Source organism: Eublepharis macularius, chromosome 11 (genome assembly GCF_028583425.1).
Source record: "Eublepharis macularius isolate TG4126 chromosome 11, MPM_Emac_v1.0, whole genome shotgun sequence".
Lineage (NCBI taxonomy): Eukaryota > Metazoa > Chordata > Lepidosauria > Squamata > Eublepharidae > Eublepharis > Eublepharis macularius.
Window position 1 is genome coordinate 50963487 of NC_072800.1, and position 18457 is coordinate 50981943.

The 18457-nt window shown below is 43.4% G+C and overlaps 1 protein-coding gene across 1 annotated transcript; it reads right to left on the reverse strand.

Annotated features, from left to right (window-relative positions):
* Positions 1-1037: 1037 nt before the first annotated feature.
* Positions 1038-12221, reverse strand: IL6 (interleukin 6). Its single transcript, XM_054990937.1, has 5 exons — positions 12205-12221; positions 8629-9031; positions 4901-5014; positions 4105-4251; positions 1038-1287 (listed from the first exon to the last, which is right to left on the reverse strand). The coding sequence occupies exons 1-5, from the start codon at positions 12219-12221 to the stop codon at positions 1120-1122; spliced, it is 849 nt and encodes a 282-aa protein (XP_054846912.1). The 3' UTR covers positions 1038-1119.
* Between the last annotated feature and the right edge of the window lie 6236 nt (positions 12222-18457).

Here is an 18457-nt window from a genome sequence, read left to right on the forward strand (position 1 = left end):
GGCCTTACAGTCCAGTGAAGCAGGAACGTTTGTTGCTATCCACTAGATATTAGAATACGGTGATACAGTAATTCCCTAGTTTCTCATATCGGCCATATTTTCACTTAGTTGCCTTGGACAAGCACTTTCTCTCCTTACATAGTATGAGTATTACAATATCACTGTAAGATTATAAATATAATGTATGGGGACCAGTTCACAGTTATTTTAATTAGTTTACTTCATTTATACCCCATTTGTCTTACCAGTGGGGAGCCAAATTAGCTCACATTGTTCTTCTCCATGTTTTCCTCACAACAACCCTGTGAGGTAGGTTAGGTTCAGTGTGTTTTGACTAGCCCCAGATCACCAAACAAACTTCTATGGCAGAGTGTGGATTCAAAACTGGATCTCTTACTCTAACCACGCCACAACACTGACTCTCTATGAAGAGTAATAAATATTCAAAGCTTGATCCTGTGCATGTTTCTTAGAAACAAGTCCCACTAAATAAATCTGCTGAGTTGCAGCCTATGTATTCTTATTTATGCTCGGACTCCAGATGTTTCTTAATGACTGTACCCATAGTGTCAATAAGTAGTAAGTATTCATACCCTCTATTATATTTTTAACTTTTCTAGGTCACTTTTAGCTTGAACAAGAGTTTGTTCTAATAAAAGAAATGAAAATCAAGTAAATCTAATATGGGGGTAACAAAATGTGATATGTTAAAAGTGCAAGAAACGAAGTTGTATCAAATTCATATTTATTAACAATCTATATTTCATAGATATATTAAATAAAGCTTTTCATAAAATTTCAAAATATAATTTAGCCATGCATCGACACAACACCCATACCTTTCAAGTCATATGTTCAGTGAATACTGAAATCTGTGCAGTACTAATCTCAACCAAAATTAAAATATTTCAGTTCTTCCCTTTTAAAACAGGTTGTAACTCTCAGAAATATAAATATGTACTTAAATTGAATAAATATTTTAAATATAAACATATTCCAGAAGAATATTAGGTTAATGTGCTCAGTTCTCAAAGGAGAACAACAGTGGAATCTGCTTCACTGCAGATTATGTGGAAATTTATGCACCCGAGTCAAAGCGTTCAGATCCCTAGCCCCTCCTCACAGGACGCGAATGGCCCTAACAGTTTTCTCCATAAATGAAATATAATCTTGAAGTATGAGGTAGTGGACAACCTTCCTGTTCCAGCCAGTCTGCATTCCTAGTTGTGTAGAAAGGGCTTCCTTAGTGATTGGATCAGGCATGGTTACAGTATCTGGAGCATTCATCTGTTAAGAAAGGGAAAAATAAAAATGTATTGGTGATAGGCTTTTTGGCCCGACAAATGGATTATACTTATTTACAGTCAAGATGATGGTAGCTGGTAATACTTCCATCTTTGCAATACTTGGCATTTATTTTAATTATGCATCATCCTGTTCTGTAAGATCAGGGTAGGTTTCAGCATTGTAAACATTTATATATTTGGCACGTGCTGATTCCTACCATGGAATGGATTAATTTTCCATAGCCTATTACTTTTGTATCCCCGATATACCCATTCTTTTAATAAATAATCTAGGCAGATTTACTCACTGCACTCTTCCTTGCTATCATCTCATCCTAAACCCAATCTGGGTCCAGTTGGGCATACAAATTTCTTTCACTCCCAGTTCTCTTTTCAATCCAGACTTAATCCAGACACAATTAGCTTTTGCTAAAAGGCATTTGGTACACAAGGTGGTCTTTAGGGTCTTTAGCCCATATTCCTAATGCCATCACCACTGATGATGCAGAAACTGAGTGAGGACTGGTGAATTCCCAGTTGTGCATTGTGACCTCTTCTCAGCTGATGAGATTTGTCAATGTGTGTGATGGTTTCTAAGACTATGGAGGAAGGGACTGCTGTTAAGGAGATTTAACCACAGTCCCATTTCTTGTGAGAGCCAAGTGTTTCACTTAAGGTCACCCCTTTTGAAATAGGCAGATGTTTTTATTAAAAAATGTTACATTTCTGTTTTATTGGGGGAATGTGTTGGATCACTTCCAGTTTACAAATTGATTCTGTTCTCGCTCATCTGCCTCTGTAGTTCACTTTTATTTTAATTGAATCTGGATATTATATGACTGTAAAGCGGTTTAGTTAGTATGTATAGCTGAGGTATGGGGAGGATTTCAGTGAAAACTCGCCACATTGGAGGGAATTCCTTTGAAAGTCAATCACTCCCACATGCTTATGCTATTTCATAGCATTTCACACACAAAGTGTTATCAAGCCAAGAAAATCACCTGGACAGTCTACAAATATTTATTTACTTCATTTATACTTTGCCTTCCTCCCCAACAGGGACCCAAAGTGGCTTACATTGTTCCCCCTCATCCATTTTATTCACACAACAACCCTGTGAGGTAGTATGAGTGTGTATGACTGGTCCAAGGTCAACTAGCAAGCATCCATAGGAGAGTGGGGATTTGAACCTGGGTCTCCCAGAACCTAGTCCAAAAGTAACCACACTACACCAAACTGGGTCACACAGCCACATTTTCTAAAGGTCCTTAGATACAGTAAGCCATTTATCTGGACCATTTTTCCATGTCGTGTGGCAACTGAAGGTCTACCTGCTATGGCAATTTACTCCAGATTAAGGCCTTATTTAGCGAAGCCTCTGCTATAAGAGGTCATTTAAAGTTTGTTTTCTATTATTGTATGTCAATTTTGATTCTTCTAACCATGTACTATATTTGATAAAGTACTGTTTGATTTAAGATCAGGTATTAGGTATTAGAGGATAATAGTTTTTAATAATGCTTTAACAATCATACTTTATATTTAAATAATTTTCTGAAAACAGCTGTGTATCAAAAACAACATTCGATTTATATACTGCTCCTCAGGACAACTTAACGGCCACTCAGAGCGGTTTACAAAGTATGTCATTATTATCCCCACAACAATAATCACCCTGTGAAGTGGGTGGGGCTGAGAGACCTGTGACTGACCCAAGGTCACCCAACTGGCTTCAAGTGGAAGAGTGGGGAATCAAACCCAGTTCTCCAGAATAGAGTCATGCTGCTCTTAACCACTACACCAAACTGTTGAGTGCTGGCTATATACAGCTCACGTGCCTTGTACCCAGATTTTGCATGCTTTGTTATCTGTGGGCAGCGTATTCCAGGACATTTGGGGGTAAGTAAATTCTTTTCATCATAAATAACATTCTTTATTAATGAAACTGTTGTTTAATATCAAACTTTTTTACACTTGGGGGAATGGTAGCTTAACTGCTCCATGACCAATGTTAAATTGTGACCTTTAACATATTTATGTTTACCATATGCAATTATATTTTAAAATACTAATGGAAGAATTTTCTTTATAAGAAAATAATGTATAATTGTTTCCTAAGTGTACAGCTACAGAAAAAAAATGAAATGAAATCAGATTTCTCATCATGTATAGTTTTTCCTAGCAAAAAAATTCAAACAGTAGCAACAACTAGCATCTCAGCAACATCAAAGCAGTATTCACTGCAGCAACAATGCAGTTCACACAGACAGGGGTGGCGCAAGGGTTTTCGGCGCTCACAGCCAGCTAGCCGGTGCCCCCACGTGCGCAAGCGCACCGGCCTGCATGATGACGTCACGTGTGATGTCATCATGGGAGCATGTGCACCACCACCGGCCCGATCGCTGTGGCGGGCGGCTGTGATGGTGCGTGGGTGGCCTCCAAGCTCTCCTGCTCGGTTGCCTGCACCGCCGCAGATGCCTGCCCGCAGCAGCTGTGCCCGGCCGGAGGCGTGTGCTGGCGGCAGCAGCGGCATGGGGTGGGAGGGATAGGAGGCTGCAGCTCTGTGGCGCATGCTCCCCCCTCCCGCGCCTCCTCCGGCACCCAGCACCTGAGGCCACGCCTACCTGGCCTCAATGGGCGCGCCGGCCCTGCACACAGATCAAATAAAAGCAAAGAACAAAATACTAAAATGGAAAAATCAGCAACAAAAAGAAGTTTTTAAAACAGCACAGACTATATATTGAGATCCAGAGCATATAAAGTACAATGTATTAAAAAGGAGCAGAGGCACATGTGATTCAGTGTAAATGGAACTTACCATTGACTTCAAGGTGTTAGCCAGATGCTTTGTGCTCTGCCATATAAATGCAGTTTCTTGTTCTTTGCTAATAAAAGTGTTTTCTATATATTCCAAGAAAGCCTGGTACGCATAAAGGCCACTTGAAAGTCCTCTTAGGCACCTCTCCTAAGTTGGGAGAATAAGGGAAGGTTATTCAGCAAAAGCTTTTCTCTTATTTTTCTTTTCTCTTATTCTCCTTGACTGTATGTTAAAACTGAAAATTAGTGCAAGTAGATCAAAGACTCAGAAATAATCAGAAATGATAATTGCTCGTGATCCGGCAATCCTGCAGAAGGCAATGGCGGTGGCAGATCTTCTTTACATTCCCCTAGCAGCAGTCTCAGCCCTAGGAACGTTGACTGCCTGAATCAGGGCTGCATAGAGGGGGTGGAAGGGCCCTTGGCCTCTTGCGTCAGGGGACTCACACTTGTGGAGGGGGCCAGATGGGTAGCAATTTTGCCCGCTTCCTCCACGTGCATGGCTATTATCTGGGCAGGTCTCCCAGTCAGACTTGAGCCTCACCATGAAAGGCGGACTGTGGGTGAGGTAAATAAAAGAACTCCAAGGAACCACCTTGCCAAAATGATACTGCTAGGGGAAAGGGGAATGTGGGAAAGACCCAAAATCTTTGCACCAACAGATTGCTGGATCCAACCTTTTGTGCTTAAGAGGGGCTAGCAAATTACATGTGCAAAAATACTATTTTACATTTGTTGGTCAGACAGTAAACAAAGCATACATATTCTTATCATATGGTAAGTAATTATTTTCTTGCCTTGTTAGATCCATGTGGAGGACATTCATCTTCCGTAGTGATCTTTGGAAAGCGGAGATTATTCTGGGGTATTATTTCTGTGTTGTTTTTACAAAGTGTTTGCTCCTTGCATAGCTATAGTAAAAACAAACAAAAAGAAATCGTATCTTTATTATACGAGCTCTTCAATACAATTATATTCTAAGCTGTCAATGTACATCATATGTTATGGTAAAACTCTTTGTTGGTTTTAATTGGATCATGGTTTCTCCTGTGGTCTTTTGACTCCTTCAGTCACTCTGACTGGCATAGCAATGTTAGGCCTGGTTTAAATTAAAACTGAAATGCAAAAAAGATTTCGGATTCGGTCACACCAAGTACAGCTTTCTTTCAGCAGCCCCAGATGAGCACTGAAAAGCCCCTACTGAACGAAGTGCTAGGTGGCCCAGTGCAGAGAGGAATTGGGCAACATCACCCTCTCTTGCGAAGCAAGTCTCAGAGCTCAGCTTATTCTACTAGAGTAAGAGCAAGGGGGGGAAAGGATTTTGCCTGACCCCCCCCCTTCTAATGATCTACAGGAACTGTCTCATATGAACACATGTAGCTGCCTACTACTGGAGTATAACCATTAGTGCATCATCTACTCTCTGACTGACACTGACTCTTAGCATCTCACGTAAAAATCTTTTGTACCACCTAATACCTGATAAGGGTTGAACCTGGGACCTACTGCATATGAAGCAGACACTCTCCCACTGAATCACACCCTCCCTGCCACCCCAGCTCCTATATTTTGAATTCCTTTGCAGAAATTCCTCTTCTGTACTATGTTTAGCACCCAGAGTCATTACCTATGTGCTTAAAATATTTTTATCCCCATTGCTTAGCCAAGTGGGTCACAAGCAAAAATTCATACAACAGAACAAGACGACAGTAATTAAAATATCACTAGTGTCAAGTAAAGAATAATAACTGGAGGGAAAGGTGAGAGGGAAAAAAACAGCAAACTGGAACTAACTAAAACTTTGGGTGAATAACTAGCTTAATCTGGCATATGAAAATGCCTGAATTAGGTGCCATCCAGATGGCGCTGTTACTGGAAAGGGTTTTCATAGGCAAGATGCTACTACAGAAAAGGGCTCCTCTCTTGTGCCCACCAATCTCCCTTCAGAAAATGACCAGGCAGGTTCAGATGAAAAACAGTGGTCCTTAAACATCCTGGTCCCACACTGTACAAGGCTTTAAAGGTAACAACCAGTGCTCTGAATTGAGCCCAGAAGTGAAGCTCTACGTCTTAATTGCTAGCAAGATACTTTTTCTGGTCACTAACATGCATCAGCAGTCTTGCTGCTGTGTTTTGTCCCAACTGAATCTTCTGTTTAGAGGCTGCCTTACACAGAGTGTAATAGTCTAATCTGGATGTGATCTGAGCAAGAATGACTGTGGGCAGAGCCGGCCTATCCAAAAAAAACTACAGGTAGCAAAGCAACCCAGGCAGGGCAAAGGCGATGGAGACTTTATCTGTAGACATGGATCTGAGAGTACCACCAAGCTGTGAACCTATTATTTCAAGGGCAGCACAGCCTCATCCAACACAGCCTGTTGGCAGTGCTCTCAACGGCACTTCAGTCATGTCTGGATTGGGCTTCAGTTCCTGCCCTCAAAAACAAGAGCCAGTTTTCAATTCTAAAACCCATCTGCTACTTTCTTGGTAAAACATCTATTCAATTAATCTCACTAAAACTAGAGGGTTTGCCCCCCAATTTCTATCATGATTTATTTCAGCGCTATCATACCTTCTTGCAGAACTGCCTGGGACCAAATGCTCCAATATAATAGGAAGGACCTGTGGGAGGAAGTAGATTTCCATGCACAGATCTTCCTTACTATGTATGCCATTGATTTCCACAGGGTGAAAGGATGCGTAATCCAGATGATCCTTCTGAATGACTTCTCTGCAGAAATACCTACTATTTAAATTTACTGCCTCTGTAATTCCAATCCTACCAATGGAAATGGTATATATAGAGGGAAAGGACTGAAAGGACAGCAGGTGTCAGGCTATGGGGGCATTGAAAATATTTGCACATGTGTACAATACGTTTCCTTTTAATATGTATTGGTATCTGAAAACAAAGCTGTACTGTGTACTTCGTGTCCAAATCATCCCTTATCAGTTTTATAATGAATGACACTGTTCTATCAGCAGGTATCCCACAGCCATCAAAACAGACCATATAGACCATATATAATATTAAATTTTTTAGTTTTTTTAAAAACAAAATTGCTGTATGGTATAAACAACTTAACAGGCTGTTGGAGTTTACTACAAAAAGATTCATTGGATTTTCTATCATGCATTTCTTATGGCGTGGGCTTGGCCCAGTTTTTTAATACCCCCTCCAAAAGACGTCATCGCTTTTCTGAAGGAAATGCTGTTCTTATCTGAAATACCATATTTGCTTCTGCAAAGGTTAGTCTTCCACTGCTGTGCATAACAGCAGCCTAGATAATATTGTGAGGTCCAAAACCATGTAAGCATGGGGAGCACTGAATACTGCTTCTAGCCTTTTCATTGGGAAAGGTGAACTTCGTCTCTAGGCTAGGTAGAAAACTGTCTTCTGGCCTGAGGCAGCATTCACCTTAAATGCAGCCAAGTTGAGAGGGGACATGGGCAAACCGAACTTTCTCCTTGCTGCTTGCTCAAGTCCTTCCTGAAACTTAGTCCCCATTCCCAGGCAGGAGGGCAGCATGGCCCAGTGGTTTAGTCTGCTTTCTTCTGTTGGACTACCTGTGGACGCAGCAGGTGGAATCACAACAGAGGTTCATTCACCAGGGCTCCTTATCTCTCTCTGGGCCCAGGCCTTTGGTGTTCTCTTTCTGTAGGCACGGCAGCCTCGATGTGAATAAATGAAATGTGTTCCTTCTATGTCATTAGTTTCAGGTGGATAGCTGTGTTGGTCTGTAGCAGAAGGCACGATTCGGGTCCAGTAGAATCTTAAAGTTCAACTAGATTTCTAGGGCATGAACTGTCGAGTCAAAGCTCTTTGACAAAGTTTTGCAAAGCCCATGCCATCCAATATTTGACTTTTGAAAGCTCGTACCCTGAAAACTGAGTTAGTCTTCAAGGGGCCTGAATCTTGCTCCTTTATGTCATTGCCATCTTAACTTCCTCAGGAATGCGACTTGATCTCTTACCCTCCACATCGGTTTGCAACTGATAGCCTTTCTGCAGCCTTTTAGGTCCAGAGCAGATGCCTTGTATTGCTGATTTTATATGTACTGTATTTTTCTGTGTCTTACTGTGTTTTAATCTGTATGGGTATGAGCTTTCGTGAGTTACAGCTCACTTCTTCAGATACCATTGTATCTGAGCTGTGGCTCTCAAAAGCTCATCCCCTACCACAAATTTTTAGTCTTATAGGTGCTACTGGGCTCTTGATCTTTTCTACTGCTACAGACTAACACGGCAACCCGTCTTGATTAATCTGTAGGATTTTTCATTGATGTGAGTGACCCGCCCTGAGCCTGCTTGCGGGGAGGGCGGGATATAAATATGATTAAAAAAATAAATCTCTCAGACACCCCCGACAGCCCAGGACAGAACCATTTCCGTAATGGCACTACCAGAAGTTGTTGGTGTTGGCTTCGGCTTCTCTGGGCTCCCCAAGCCCCCTGGGAGAGTTGCAGGCTCCACCCTCCCGGGCCAAAGCCCCGGCAGCTCTTCAGAGCTCTTGCTGGTCACTCACCTCTGTCTTCCAACTGACAGCCTTTCTCCGCAGCGCGATGGCCAGAAGCTTGCAGTTGGCCAGCTGGAAGTCCCTGACCGGCCAAGTCCTGGGAGAGGGATCCTCGCTCAATTGCTCTTCCCCGGAGGAGTCCAGAATAGGCGACGCGCGGGCTCCGAGAAGCAACGGGAGGGCAGCGGCAACCCAAAGGCAGCCTGACGGGAAAGAGAGAGAAGAGAAGTTGAGAGAGCCGCGTTCGCGCCCGTCGGCGCCTGAGGCAGCGCGGCCAAGCTGGAGCGAGACGCTCCGGCCCGGCGTGCAGACGCCGCCCAGCGCGCAGCTTCTCGGCGCACTCACATTCCGCAAGAGCAGGCATGGTTTCTCTCGGCTCCCCCTCTTCCCAGAAGTTTTGTGGCCGGTGGGGCTGAAGGGCAGCAGGCGTTGTGGCAGGGCATCTCGGAACGGGTATTTATTGGCGGGGGGCTGATCTTATTCACCGGCCCGGGGGAAAGTCCAGCCTTGAGAAAACTGAAGTCGTGTTTGTTTGAAGAACCCTCCGGGAGCAGAGGTATCGCTGGGCTGTGCTGGGAAACACGGGCGTGAGGTCACAAGAAGACGCTGCCTATTAGCATCTTTCGGTTGGGGATCACCCCTCGCAAGGGAGGGAAAAGTGCCCTGCGGCGTGACTCAGGAAGCGGGAGAGATTCCGCTCTGTCCCCTGCCGGCCTGGGGGATGACAAAGGGGAAGCTGCGGGCAGCCCAGGGCAGTAATAAGCCTAGCGGGACCAAGAAGAGTTCAGGAGCTCTCTTAAGAGTTTGTAGCCGGTGCTCAGTAATCTGTGGGGGACAGAGGGACGTACTCTGAGGGGAGCGTAGCTTTCCAACGTGTGTTTTAGGCGGGATTTTAGTGCATCAGATTAACTCTCAGGCCCTCGCGCACCCAGTTAACAAACGTCTCCCCCGGGATTGAAAACGAGACCCCAGGAAGAGGCTGTGGGTAGCTATATTTTCTCCCTAATTGGGGACCCAAAGCATCATTTCCCCTCCATTTAACCCTCACAAAGGGAGCTTTGACCCCCCCCCCCAAAAGCTCATACCTTGGAAATCTAGTTAGTCCTTAAGGCACTAGTACACCGGATTCATGTTCTTCTTGTACGACCCCTTAAGGTAGGTAATGTGGAGAGTCACTAGCCCAAGGTCACCGAGCGAGCTTCCATGGCAGAGTAGGGGTTCAGACTTGGGTCTTTCTGATCCCACTCCAACACTTTAACCACTACACCACATTGGTTAGCAGTCAGGCTTGGGTTTTCATGGCTGGGGTTACAGGAATCACCCTTGCTTCAGTGGTATCCCTAATTGTACGTCTTTCCTTTCTCTCATATAAATGACTGGTTGTCATTATTCCTACTTATTCCTACAAGGGGAAAGAGGTAAACCTTTGCATTTAGGGAATGCCTTACGCTGGGGGCCAAGCCTGCCCATTACTCCTGCCACCAGGTGCCCCAGTCCTTACTGCCTCAGATCCTGCAGGAAAGCGCTAGGATCCTGATTTGCAAAGCACATGGAGACAAGCTGCTTTTCTTCCATACATTCACCTGTTACAGGGACAGGCACTTTGCTCACCTAGTCAGAAGCAAGCAATGAATACTCACCATTTTGTGCTTTATAGTATGGATGGATAGGGAGGGGGGCAGCATAGTATAGCCTGATCTAATCAAATCTTGGAAGCTAAGTATGATCGGTACAAGGAAGACTGCAGAGGAAGGCAATGGCAAAACACTTCTGCTTCTCACTTGCCTTGAAAGCCCCTTGCTGGGGTTGCCGTACGTCTGTTGTGACTTGACAGTATGTAACAGAGAGAATGGATGGGTAGGAATACTAGCAATGGGACCTAAGGTGTGTGTGGTGAATCTGTGCAAAAGAACCAGGAAAAAAATACAGTTTACTTCATATGCTTAAAGTTATTTGCATTAATAAAATGTGCTTTAATTTGATAATTTTTTTTAAATAGCTGCCTCTTACAGTCAGTTTTCCCAGGGTTTTACTTAATTTGTCCAGTTAAAAGACCACAAATTCAGGAGCAGGTTTCTTTCTTGCTGAGCAGTTTACTGCCTGCACACTTTCCCTTCTATCTCCACCAATAACAAGTCAAATGGCTCTTGCCAGGATCTTTTAGAGCGAAACTTGAAAGCAGCACTGAGGGATCCAGGAGAATCAATGGGGCCATACTCCCCCAGTCTCTCCTCTGGCACAGCAAGGCATCCAAGGCAAGTTTAGTTTCAAACCCAGACCTAGAGGAGTTAGCCATATTATTCTGTAGTAGCAAAATAGTTAAGAGTCCAGTAGCACATTTAAGATTAGTCAACTTTATTGTAGCATAAGCTTTCGAGAGCCACAGCTCTCTTTGTCAGATGCACCTGATGCTGGATTGAAATGGGTCTAGATAATCTTTGTCATCCAAAAAATCTGGAGGTGCTCAGACCTCCCCCCGCCCCCACTCTTGAGATTCATGGTCTCTGTCTCATAGTTTAGCTATCAGTCTTTTTTTTAATGAATGCTGAACTTGGGGGAAGAGTTCTAGAATCATTCTGTGGGGTCCATCCCTTCTCAGATTCTCTGTGACTATGAACCTGAATCTATATAGTAGTTTCACCCTTACCTGTTTTAGCATATTTGTGTCATAGCCAGAAAGTGGGGAAGAAGGTAACAGATGCAAAAGATAATAGTGGTGTGTTTTGGGGATAGAACTTCTTTTTTTGGACCCATTCTGATCCTGGCAGATGCCAATCTGTGATTTGGACTACCATGGATTGTTAAGGCCCTGGAGAGCTTGCCAGTGTCAGGTTGAATCAGCATATCAAATCCCCCAAAAGCCTTTGCATGGAAACCCGCCCCCCATTTCATTCATTCATTCATTCATTCATTCATTCATTCATTCATTCATTCATTCATTCATTCATTCATTTTTCTCCCTAATGGGTACTTCAAGTAGGTTACAAAATTGTTTTACCCACCTCTGTTTTAACCGCAGGCTACTTTACACAATGTGATTTTAATGTAAGCATCTCAGACCTTTTCTACCCACTGTCCCCCTGATGTTTGAAACACATAGATGTATTTTTCTTTAAATCTTGCGTACACCGTAAAGACAGACTATGCCAGCAGTTCTCAAAGTTTTTGAAATAGGACCCACCTTTCTACTTTTTTAGACCCATCACTGCAGTGCTGCCATCTAAGCCTCAGCTTGAACCAGGGTGCTGCGCAAGTAGGTCCAGAAGCTTATGCAACATCCATCACCTCAGGTGCCTCTGCCAACTAGAATCATGCCAAATCCCTAAGGCTTGGCAATGCTACAGGTGAGGCATGGCTTAGAACTGATCATTGGTGATGAGGATCCAGAAGGACACAGGTATTGTCTCCCACATAGCTGGTACCTAAGTGTGAGCTGAGCTTTTAAGAATGAATAGTGCCACGGGTGGAAGGAGAGGAGGAGTCAGAGAGGATATGACAACTCTGCCCTCTCCTTTTCCTCTTAACCAGGGGAAAGTGATCTAGAGGCTCTGCTTGCAGTTCAGGCACTTGAACCTCGTTACTCACCTGCCTATTTCGATCATAACCCACAATTTGAGACCCACCATAGTACAGGGACTGGCAATTGACCCTGGATATATACAGTGAAAATAAAGTTTACAAAAGGTGCACATGAACTCCAAAAATGTCACTATTTTAGCCAGGGGCGGTCTTAGACAGTGGGCAACAGGGGAAGCTGCCCCAACCACCCACAGCCCTGTCCTCTCAGGAAGGGGGAAAAGAAGAACAGCAGGCTGCTGCCACTGTTGGCTTCTAATGGCAGTGATGGCTCCCACCCACCTCACACGGGGTGAGCATCACCCTGTTGGCCCTGGCAGGGGTGACAGAATTGGAGTGGTGGCAGTGATTCTGGGGCCCCACCCTGGACTTTTGCCCAGGGCCTTAAGACTGCCCTTTGTTTCAACAGGTCCACAATGTGAGCCTGTAATATATACTTACAGAAATTTCAACATGTGAGGTAATTCCAGAGGGGTAGCTTTTATTAGTAAAAAAAGAGAAATTTAATATAGTTGAAGTATAATTTTAAAAATCCTTTTTCCAATTATTTATTATTTCTCCCTGTTGGCCCAAACCACTGTTTACTAGTATTATTTCCTCACAAAGAACACTTGGTAGTCCCACTCAGGTTCTGTTCAGGCATGAAGCTGACTTGGTAGATGTGGGCCTAATTCTTTGACTAATGTGAAAGCATATTGGGGACTGCTGCATGACTTATAACACACACCCAGAGAGGTAAAAATTCCACCACAGTCATGACACTTGCACTTGTGTAACCTTCTAATTTATTTACATATTAAAGTGGGAATGAGGGACTAATGTGAACTGAAAGAAAATCAACCACTTTTGAGAAGATTAGGGTCTCTTGGCCCATGGTAGAATACCGATCTTTGGTGGGTACAGTTTTGTAGTTCAGTAGTGAAACTGAGTAACTCTGGATATCAACAATTGCCAAAAAGGATGTGTGGGCAAATTCTGCTTCCTGTTCTAGTATTTCTTCTGCAACATTTGGAAAGGGAGCTCACATACACCCTGCTTGTAATGATGCAAAGTAAGTAACAAAGACTTATGGTCATAGTGTTGGACTAGGATTTGGGAAACGTAGTTTAAATCCACATTCTCTCATGGAAGTTTGCTGGGTGACCTCGGACAATGCACTTTCTCTCAGCCTAATTTTCCTAACAGGGTTGTAAGGATAAAATGGACGTGGGGAAAACAATTTTGTAAGCTACTTTGAGTCCTCATTGGGAAAACCCAAAATACCTGGGATTGGGAGACCTTGAAAGAACAAACAAATAAACACATTTTTTCTCCTACTAATGATTTCTGAATCTTGATTGTTTAAGAAAGCTCCGCAGAGGGATTTTGGAAGGTTTGTATGCTGCAAAGTTGTATAGAAGTAACAAATGCTAATGTCAATGAATTTCAAACCAAAATAAAGATTTCCAAAGGGATTTCCCTGATGTCGTTATTCTCTAAAGCATTTTTCACAGCATGAACAACATTAAGTGTTTGCAGATTGTTATAAAGTGTCGATAAAATAGTGCTAATGTACGGCTAACTTTGTATCCAGGCATACAAATCATGCAGGGGAAAGGGGAAGAATTAGGCCCTAAAGTAATTTTCTTAGCCACTTCATTGCAGGAAGGAGTTCTTGTGAGCTGGGTGAACATACAGTCACGGGATCATACTTATTATAAAAGTGGGTAATTACCACTTACCTTATGACTGATCAACTTTGTGAGATGCTGCAAAATATTTTTGCATGAAGAAACAGGACTTTTGCTCTTGTATGGCAAAGCTCTTGGTTCCTCTGCTTCAATGACACACAGTACAAGCAGACTGGGGGATTTTCATGAGAAGCCACCATTTTTCTCCCTTTTTCTCCCCCTTTTGCTTTCGCTTAAAATCCTCTGAAACTACAGCAATGTAGCCACTAGAAGGTGTAATCAGAAATTTGCCCAGTACACCATACCACCCATGTATGCAAATTGCTCGGATATCCCTGTCTCTATGATGTAAATGGGGAAGCATGTGGCTGAAAGAAGAAATCCTTCGTCAGCTTTGTGGTGCACTTTTCTGTTTTTCATTTTTAAAAAATGCTTAATCCCTGTAGAACACTCAAGTACTTCTGAGCCAGCAACATTTTTCTAATGTTCCAGTCTGGCCTTTTTTCTCTGGATATCATCCTGTATTCCATGCATAAGAAACATCATATAAAGCCACCCAAACACAGGAAACATCTGAAGAGGAAAATGTAATGCAAACAGAGTTGAGAAATCTGAGTATTTCTTATTTTAAAATACCACAAAATCAGAGTTGCAGAATCTTTCAAAGGTAACAGAGATCAGTTTAATTTTCTTAAGTTACAAATGTAAATAGCAATATAATTATATGAGTATAGCAAAAAAAAAAGTAGAGCGATGATGATACTAGCAACACTATTGTCTTTCTGTACTTGTTTTCACTAATAGCAGGTGCATGCAGCAAAACCTGGCCTATGAAAAGAGTTGGTTCCACACTTTTTATACTGGTGAAAAGGTAAGGAGGGATGCCCTTTGACCACCCAAAAAGGCCAGGCTGAAGATCACAGGACCTGCATGGGCAAAAGCCACATTGGATGGAGTCTGTAGTAGAGAACTGGGTGAGATTTGAGTAGAAAAACTGACTGGATTTTAACCCATAATCTTAATCTACTTTCACCCTGACCAAACCTTTTTTCAGTGGGGAGGGGAGGGAAGGAGAGAGTTCATGAATGCTCATTGCTGTGCCATGCAATTTGATATCCAACAATATTTCAGCATTACATAATGTTATGAGTAATTCAGGGTGGCATTCACACACCTGCAGCTGCTGCGATAATGATGACCATGTTATCCTAAGAAAGCTCACCAGGGAGTAGTTGGTCATCTGTACTGGGTTTCAGTTAACTGGCACTACTAGGGGAGGACTAAGCATTTAACAAATGGAAATTTCCTCCTGGGTTGCTACGCTGGAGGGCTGCCGACCTCTAGGAGCAAGCTGAACCAAACCTCAGCAACTCTGCCAGTGCTTCAGGGCCTCTTGGTCAGCAATGAGGTTCAGTGTCAGCTCATCAAGGACCTCCTCCTGCCCTCCCGTCAGTTTGCAGGATGAGGCAATGGGTGAGTCCAAGTGTTAATGCCACAAGGAGCCGATCAGCTTGGTTTCACTTCCTGGCCTTCCCCTCTACACTGGTGATGGTGGAGAGTGCCTTCAAGTTGCAGCCAATGGATGATGACCCTCTTGTTTTCAAGGCAAGAGATTAGTAGAGGTGGTTTGCCATTGCTTGCCTCTGCATAGTGACCCTAGTCGTCTTCAGGGGTCTCCCATCCAGTTACTAATCAAGGCTGACCCTGCTTAGCTTCTGAGATGAGGCCTGACTGATCTATCCAGGCCAGGGCCCTTGTATCCTACACAGACGTTATTTGCCAGCCTTGGAATTCCATAGTGAATGGGCAGAAAGAGCAAAGAATGAATGCTGTATTGGTTCTATGACAGACTCTGCAGAGGAACTCAAAAGTTTTTTGTTGTATTAGAAAGGAAGGGGAAAGAGTCACTGCAGCTCCAGCACCTGGTCAGATACTTTGACTTGGAGCACTAATAGATTCCAGTTGTGCTTACTTTGTGCCACAGCCAATGGGAATATTCAGTGTCAATTGTCTCTAAGAGTCGGTTTTGCAGTTATTTCAAAATGTCAGGATTAGATTAATTCTGAGAGGCCCCTCTGGTTTCCCTTATGTTGAGCCTATACGATTGTGTTATGATGACGTGTAAATGTCCATCCAAGGATTGCGCCCCTCCCACCTTTGAGCTCAGTGCAAACATCATGTTGAAATACAGATATATTTTTGTCACTATTGAATGGAGATTTGAACCAGGATCAACTTTGTCCAAATCCAGAACCGTCACCAACTTCTGCAACATTTTGTTTCCTCAGATTTTGTAATTTTCTACAAGAGGTGAATTAACTGTTGGTTGCTTCTAGTACCCAGTCTTAAAATAGCCTAATTCTTACATTTCTTTTTGGGGAAGTTTACAGTAGTTTTTTTTTCTTGTGATTGTAATTCTGAAAACAGTTTTCCCCAGAGGGTGCAGGGTTAGTAATAAAAATGAAGAAATAGGTGTGAAAGAGTGACGCAAGGTGAAAGAACAAACTAAACGAGGGCTTCTGAAATCATCCTGCTTCCCAAATTCCTCAAAACCATGGCTCACCAAACCTTCGTCTGCGGGTCTGTTTTCAATGGATATGCCCCAGAATATGTGAAACAAAAGCAAAGAATAGAGTGGCTTTTAGTATGAGCAGAGTGTCAGTCCCTTTCCACTATTATTTCTCTTTAAATAATGATTTCTAGGGCAGACTGGCAGAATCCAGCTATTCAGCTACAGAAGTAAAGCTCTTCTCCCTAATTCAGGTTCCATCTTTTATCTGGGGATGGAGGGTAGAATCCACCAGCATTCTCTGCCTACTTAGCCAGGATTTATTGGCTATCTTTTCTTCTCCCATTATATGTCACTACTTGGGTCAGCAATTCAGTAACAATTCATCAAAGCATAAGCTTCAATGAAGACTCGGCAACAACAATTTCCCTCTCTCACACTGTGTCCCTTCCCAAATATCCTATGCCTTCCTAAAAAGCATTTATTTTCCTTTGAGCATCCAGATTTTCCACATAGGAAATGCAAATTATGTGCAAAGAAAACTCAAATCCTGTATTCAGGCCAATAGGTTCAGATAAGCAAGGGACCCGCAAAAGATTGTAGGGAGTATCTCATTTTCCCTCTCCTTTCCCTGAAAGCCCCCATAGCCTCTCCCTTTTTTTTGCCTCCTTCTCTCCTTCTCACACATTGCTGAACCTATGCTTATCTGCTCCCCCTCCAACTTTCCTTCCTTCCCTTTCCCTGGCAGCCTCTTTCTCTGAAACCTCTGTGTGGTTCCTGCTGCTCAGCTGGGCTGGGCCCAGTGGTACAGTGCCAGCCCCTGAGCTGGTCAAAGTTGCATAGTAGTGATCCTGCAAGGACTTGCAGGGGGCACCTCACTTTCCCCTGTATTCCCTCCCCACACTATTTCCTGTTTTCATCCCCCTGGCAACTCCCATCCTTTCCAGGTTTCTTTTCTCCTTCCCATTCACATACCAGTCTTTTATCTTCCCCCCCCCCCCGTCTTCAGCTATACTCATTATTTATTTACTTCATTGTTAACTACTTTCATGCACAATGAGAACCCAATGCAGCTTCCAGCATATTCGTCTTCTCCATCTTATCCTCATAACAACTCTGTGAGGTAGGTTAGGCTGAGAATGTGTAACTGGCCCAAAGTCACCTAGTGGACTTCTGTGGCAGAATGGAGATTTGAACCTGGGTCTCCCAGGTCCTAGTTCATAAATCAAACTATTATACCACACTGGCTTTCATGGCGTGACTGCTGTTGAGTGTTGAACAGTAGCAAGTAGCTAGGTTCGGGTAAATCATCTAAGTTATATGATATCAACTTGCCCTGTGGAAGCTGCCCTGATGAATCTTCCCTCAAAGGCCAAAACAGCCCTGGAAAGGGCCTGCCCCTACCCCCATCCCCTGTCTTTTACTGATACTGTTGTGGTTGCTTAGCAACCTCTATTATGGCACGAAGATGGTATTCATTCTTCAAAGCTACAGGCACTGCTTCTATCATTTGGGGGCTTTTAACCCCTAGTGTATTTTTTTTTTAGATTTCAGATTTTTCTGCAAACCTGGGTCATTTTTCATGTGTGTAGGAAGATCTGTCTTGTCTGTTCACAGCTCCAGTCTCTGGATTTAAGTAGCCACAGATTTAGCCACCATGATGATAATGATGGGCTTGCTTTTCTACACGTTCAGTTGGTACATTCTATCCTACATCCAGCAATCTTTGTCCTGCTGTAAAAGTTAAAGACACAAATTAGATTTTAAGAGAGTTGAATACATTGTGGCCATTTAACTTACAGGGAAATGTTTCAGTTGCCTGTGTTGGGGGTGTGTGTGTGTGTGGGTGTGTGGGTGTGGGTGTGGGTGTGGGTGTGTGTGTGGGTGTGTGTGGGGCAGCCACAGACAAGGACAACCAAGCCCCTATAACTGCTGGAGCTGCGGGGTTTACTCAGTTTAGACTGCACTGGTCATGCCAGGGATGGGTGCTAGTGTCCGTTCATTCACTGTCTTCTTCTGCAGCACTTCTGGATGGTAGCAACAAGTGAGCCTTTATCCTTCTTGGTCGTGGTGGTGATGTCCA

Coding starts and splice junctions, on each gene's coding strand:
- IL6 (XM_054990937.1), bottom strand. Junction 5,015..8,628: donor CTGTCAGTTGGAAGACAGAG/GTGAGTGACCAG, acceptor TTTTTACTATAG/CTATGCAAGGAGCAAACACT. Junction 1,288..4,104: donor CTAACACCTTGAAGTCAATG/GTAAGTTCCATT, acceptor CTTTCTTAACAG/ATGAATGCTCCAGATACTGT.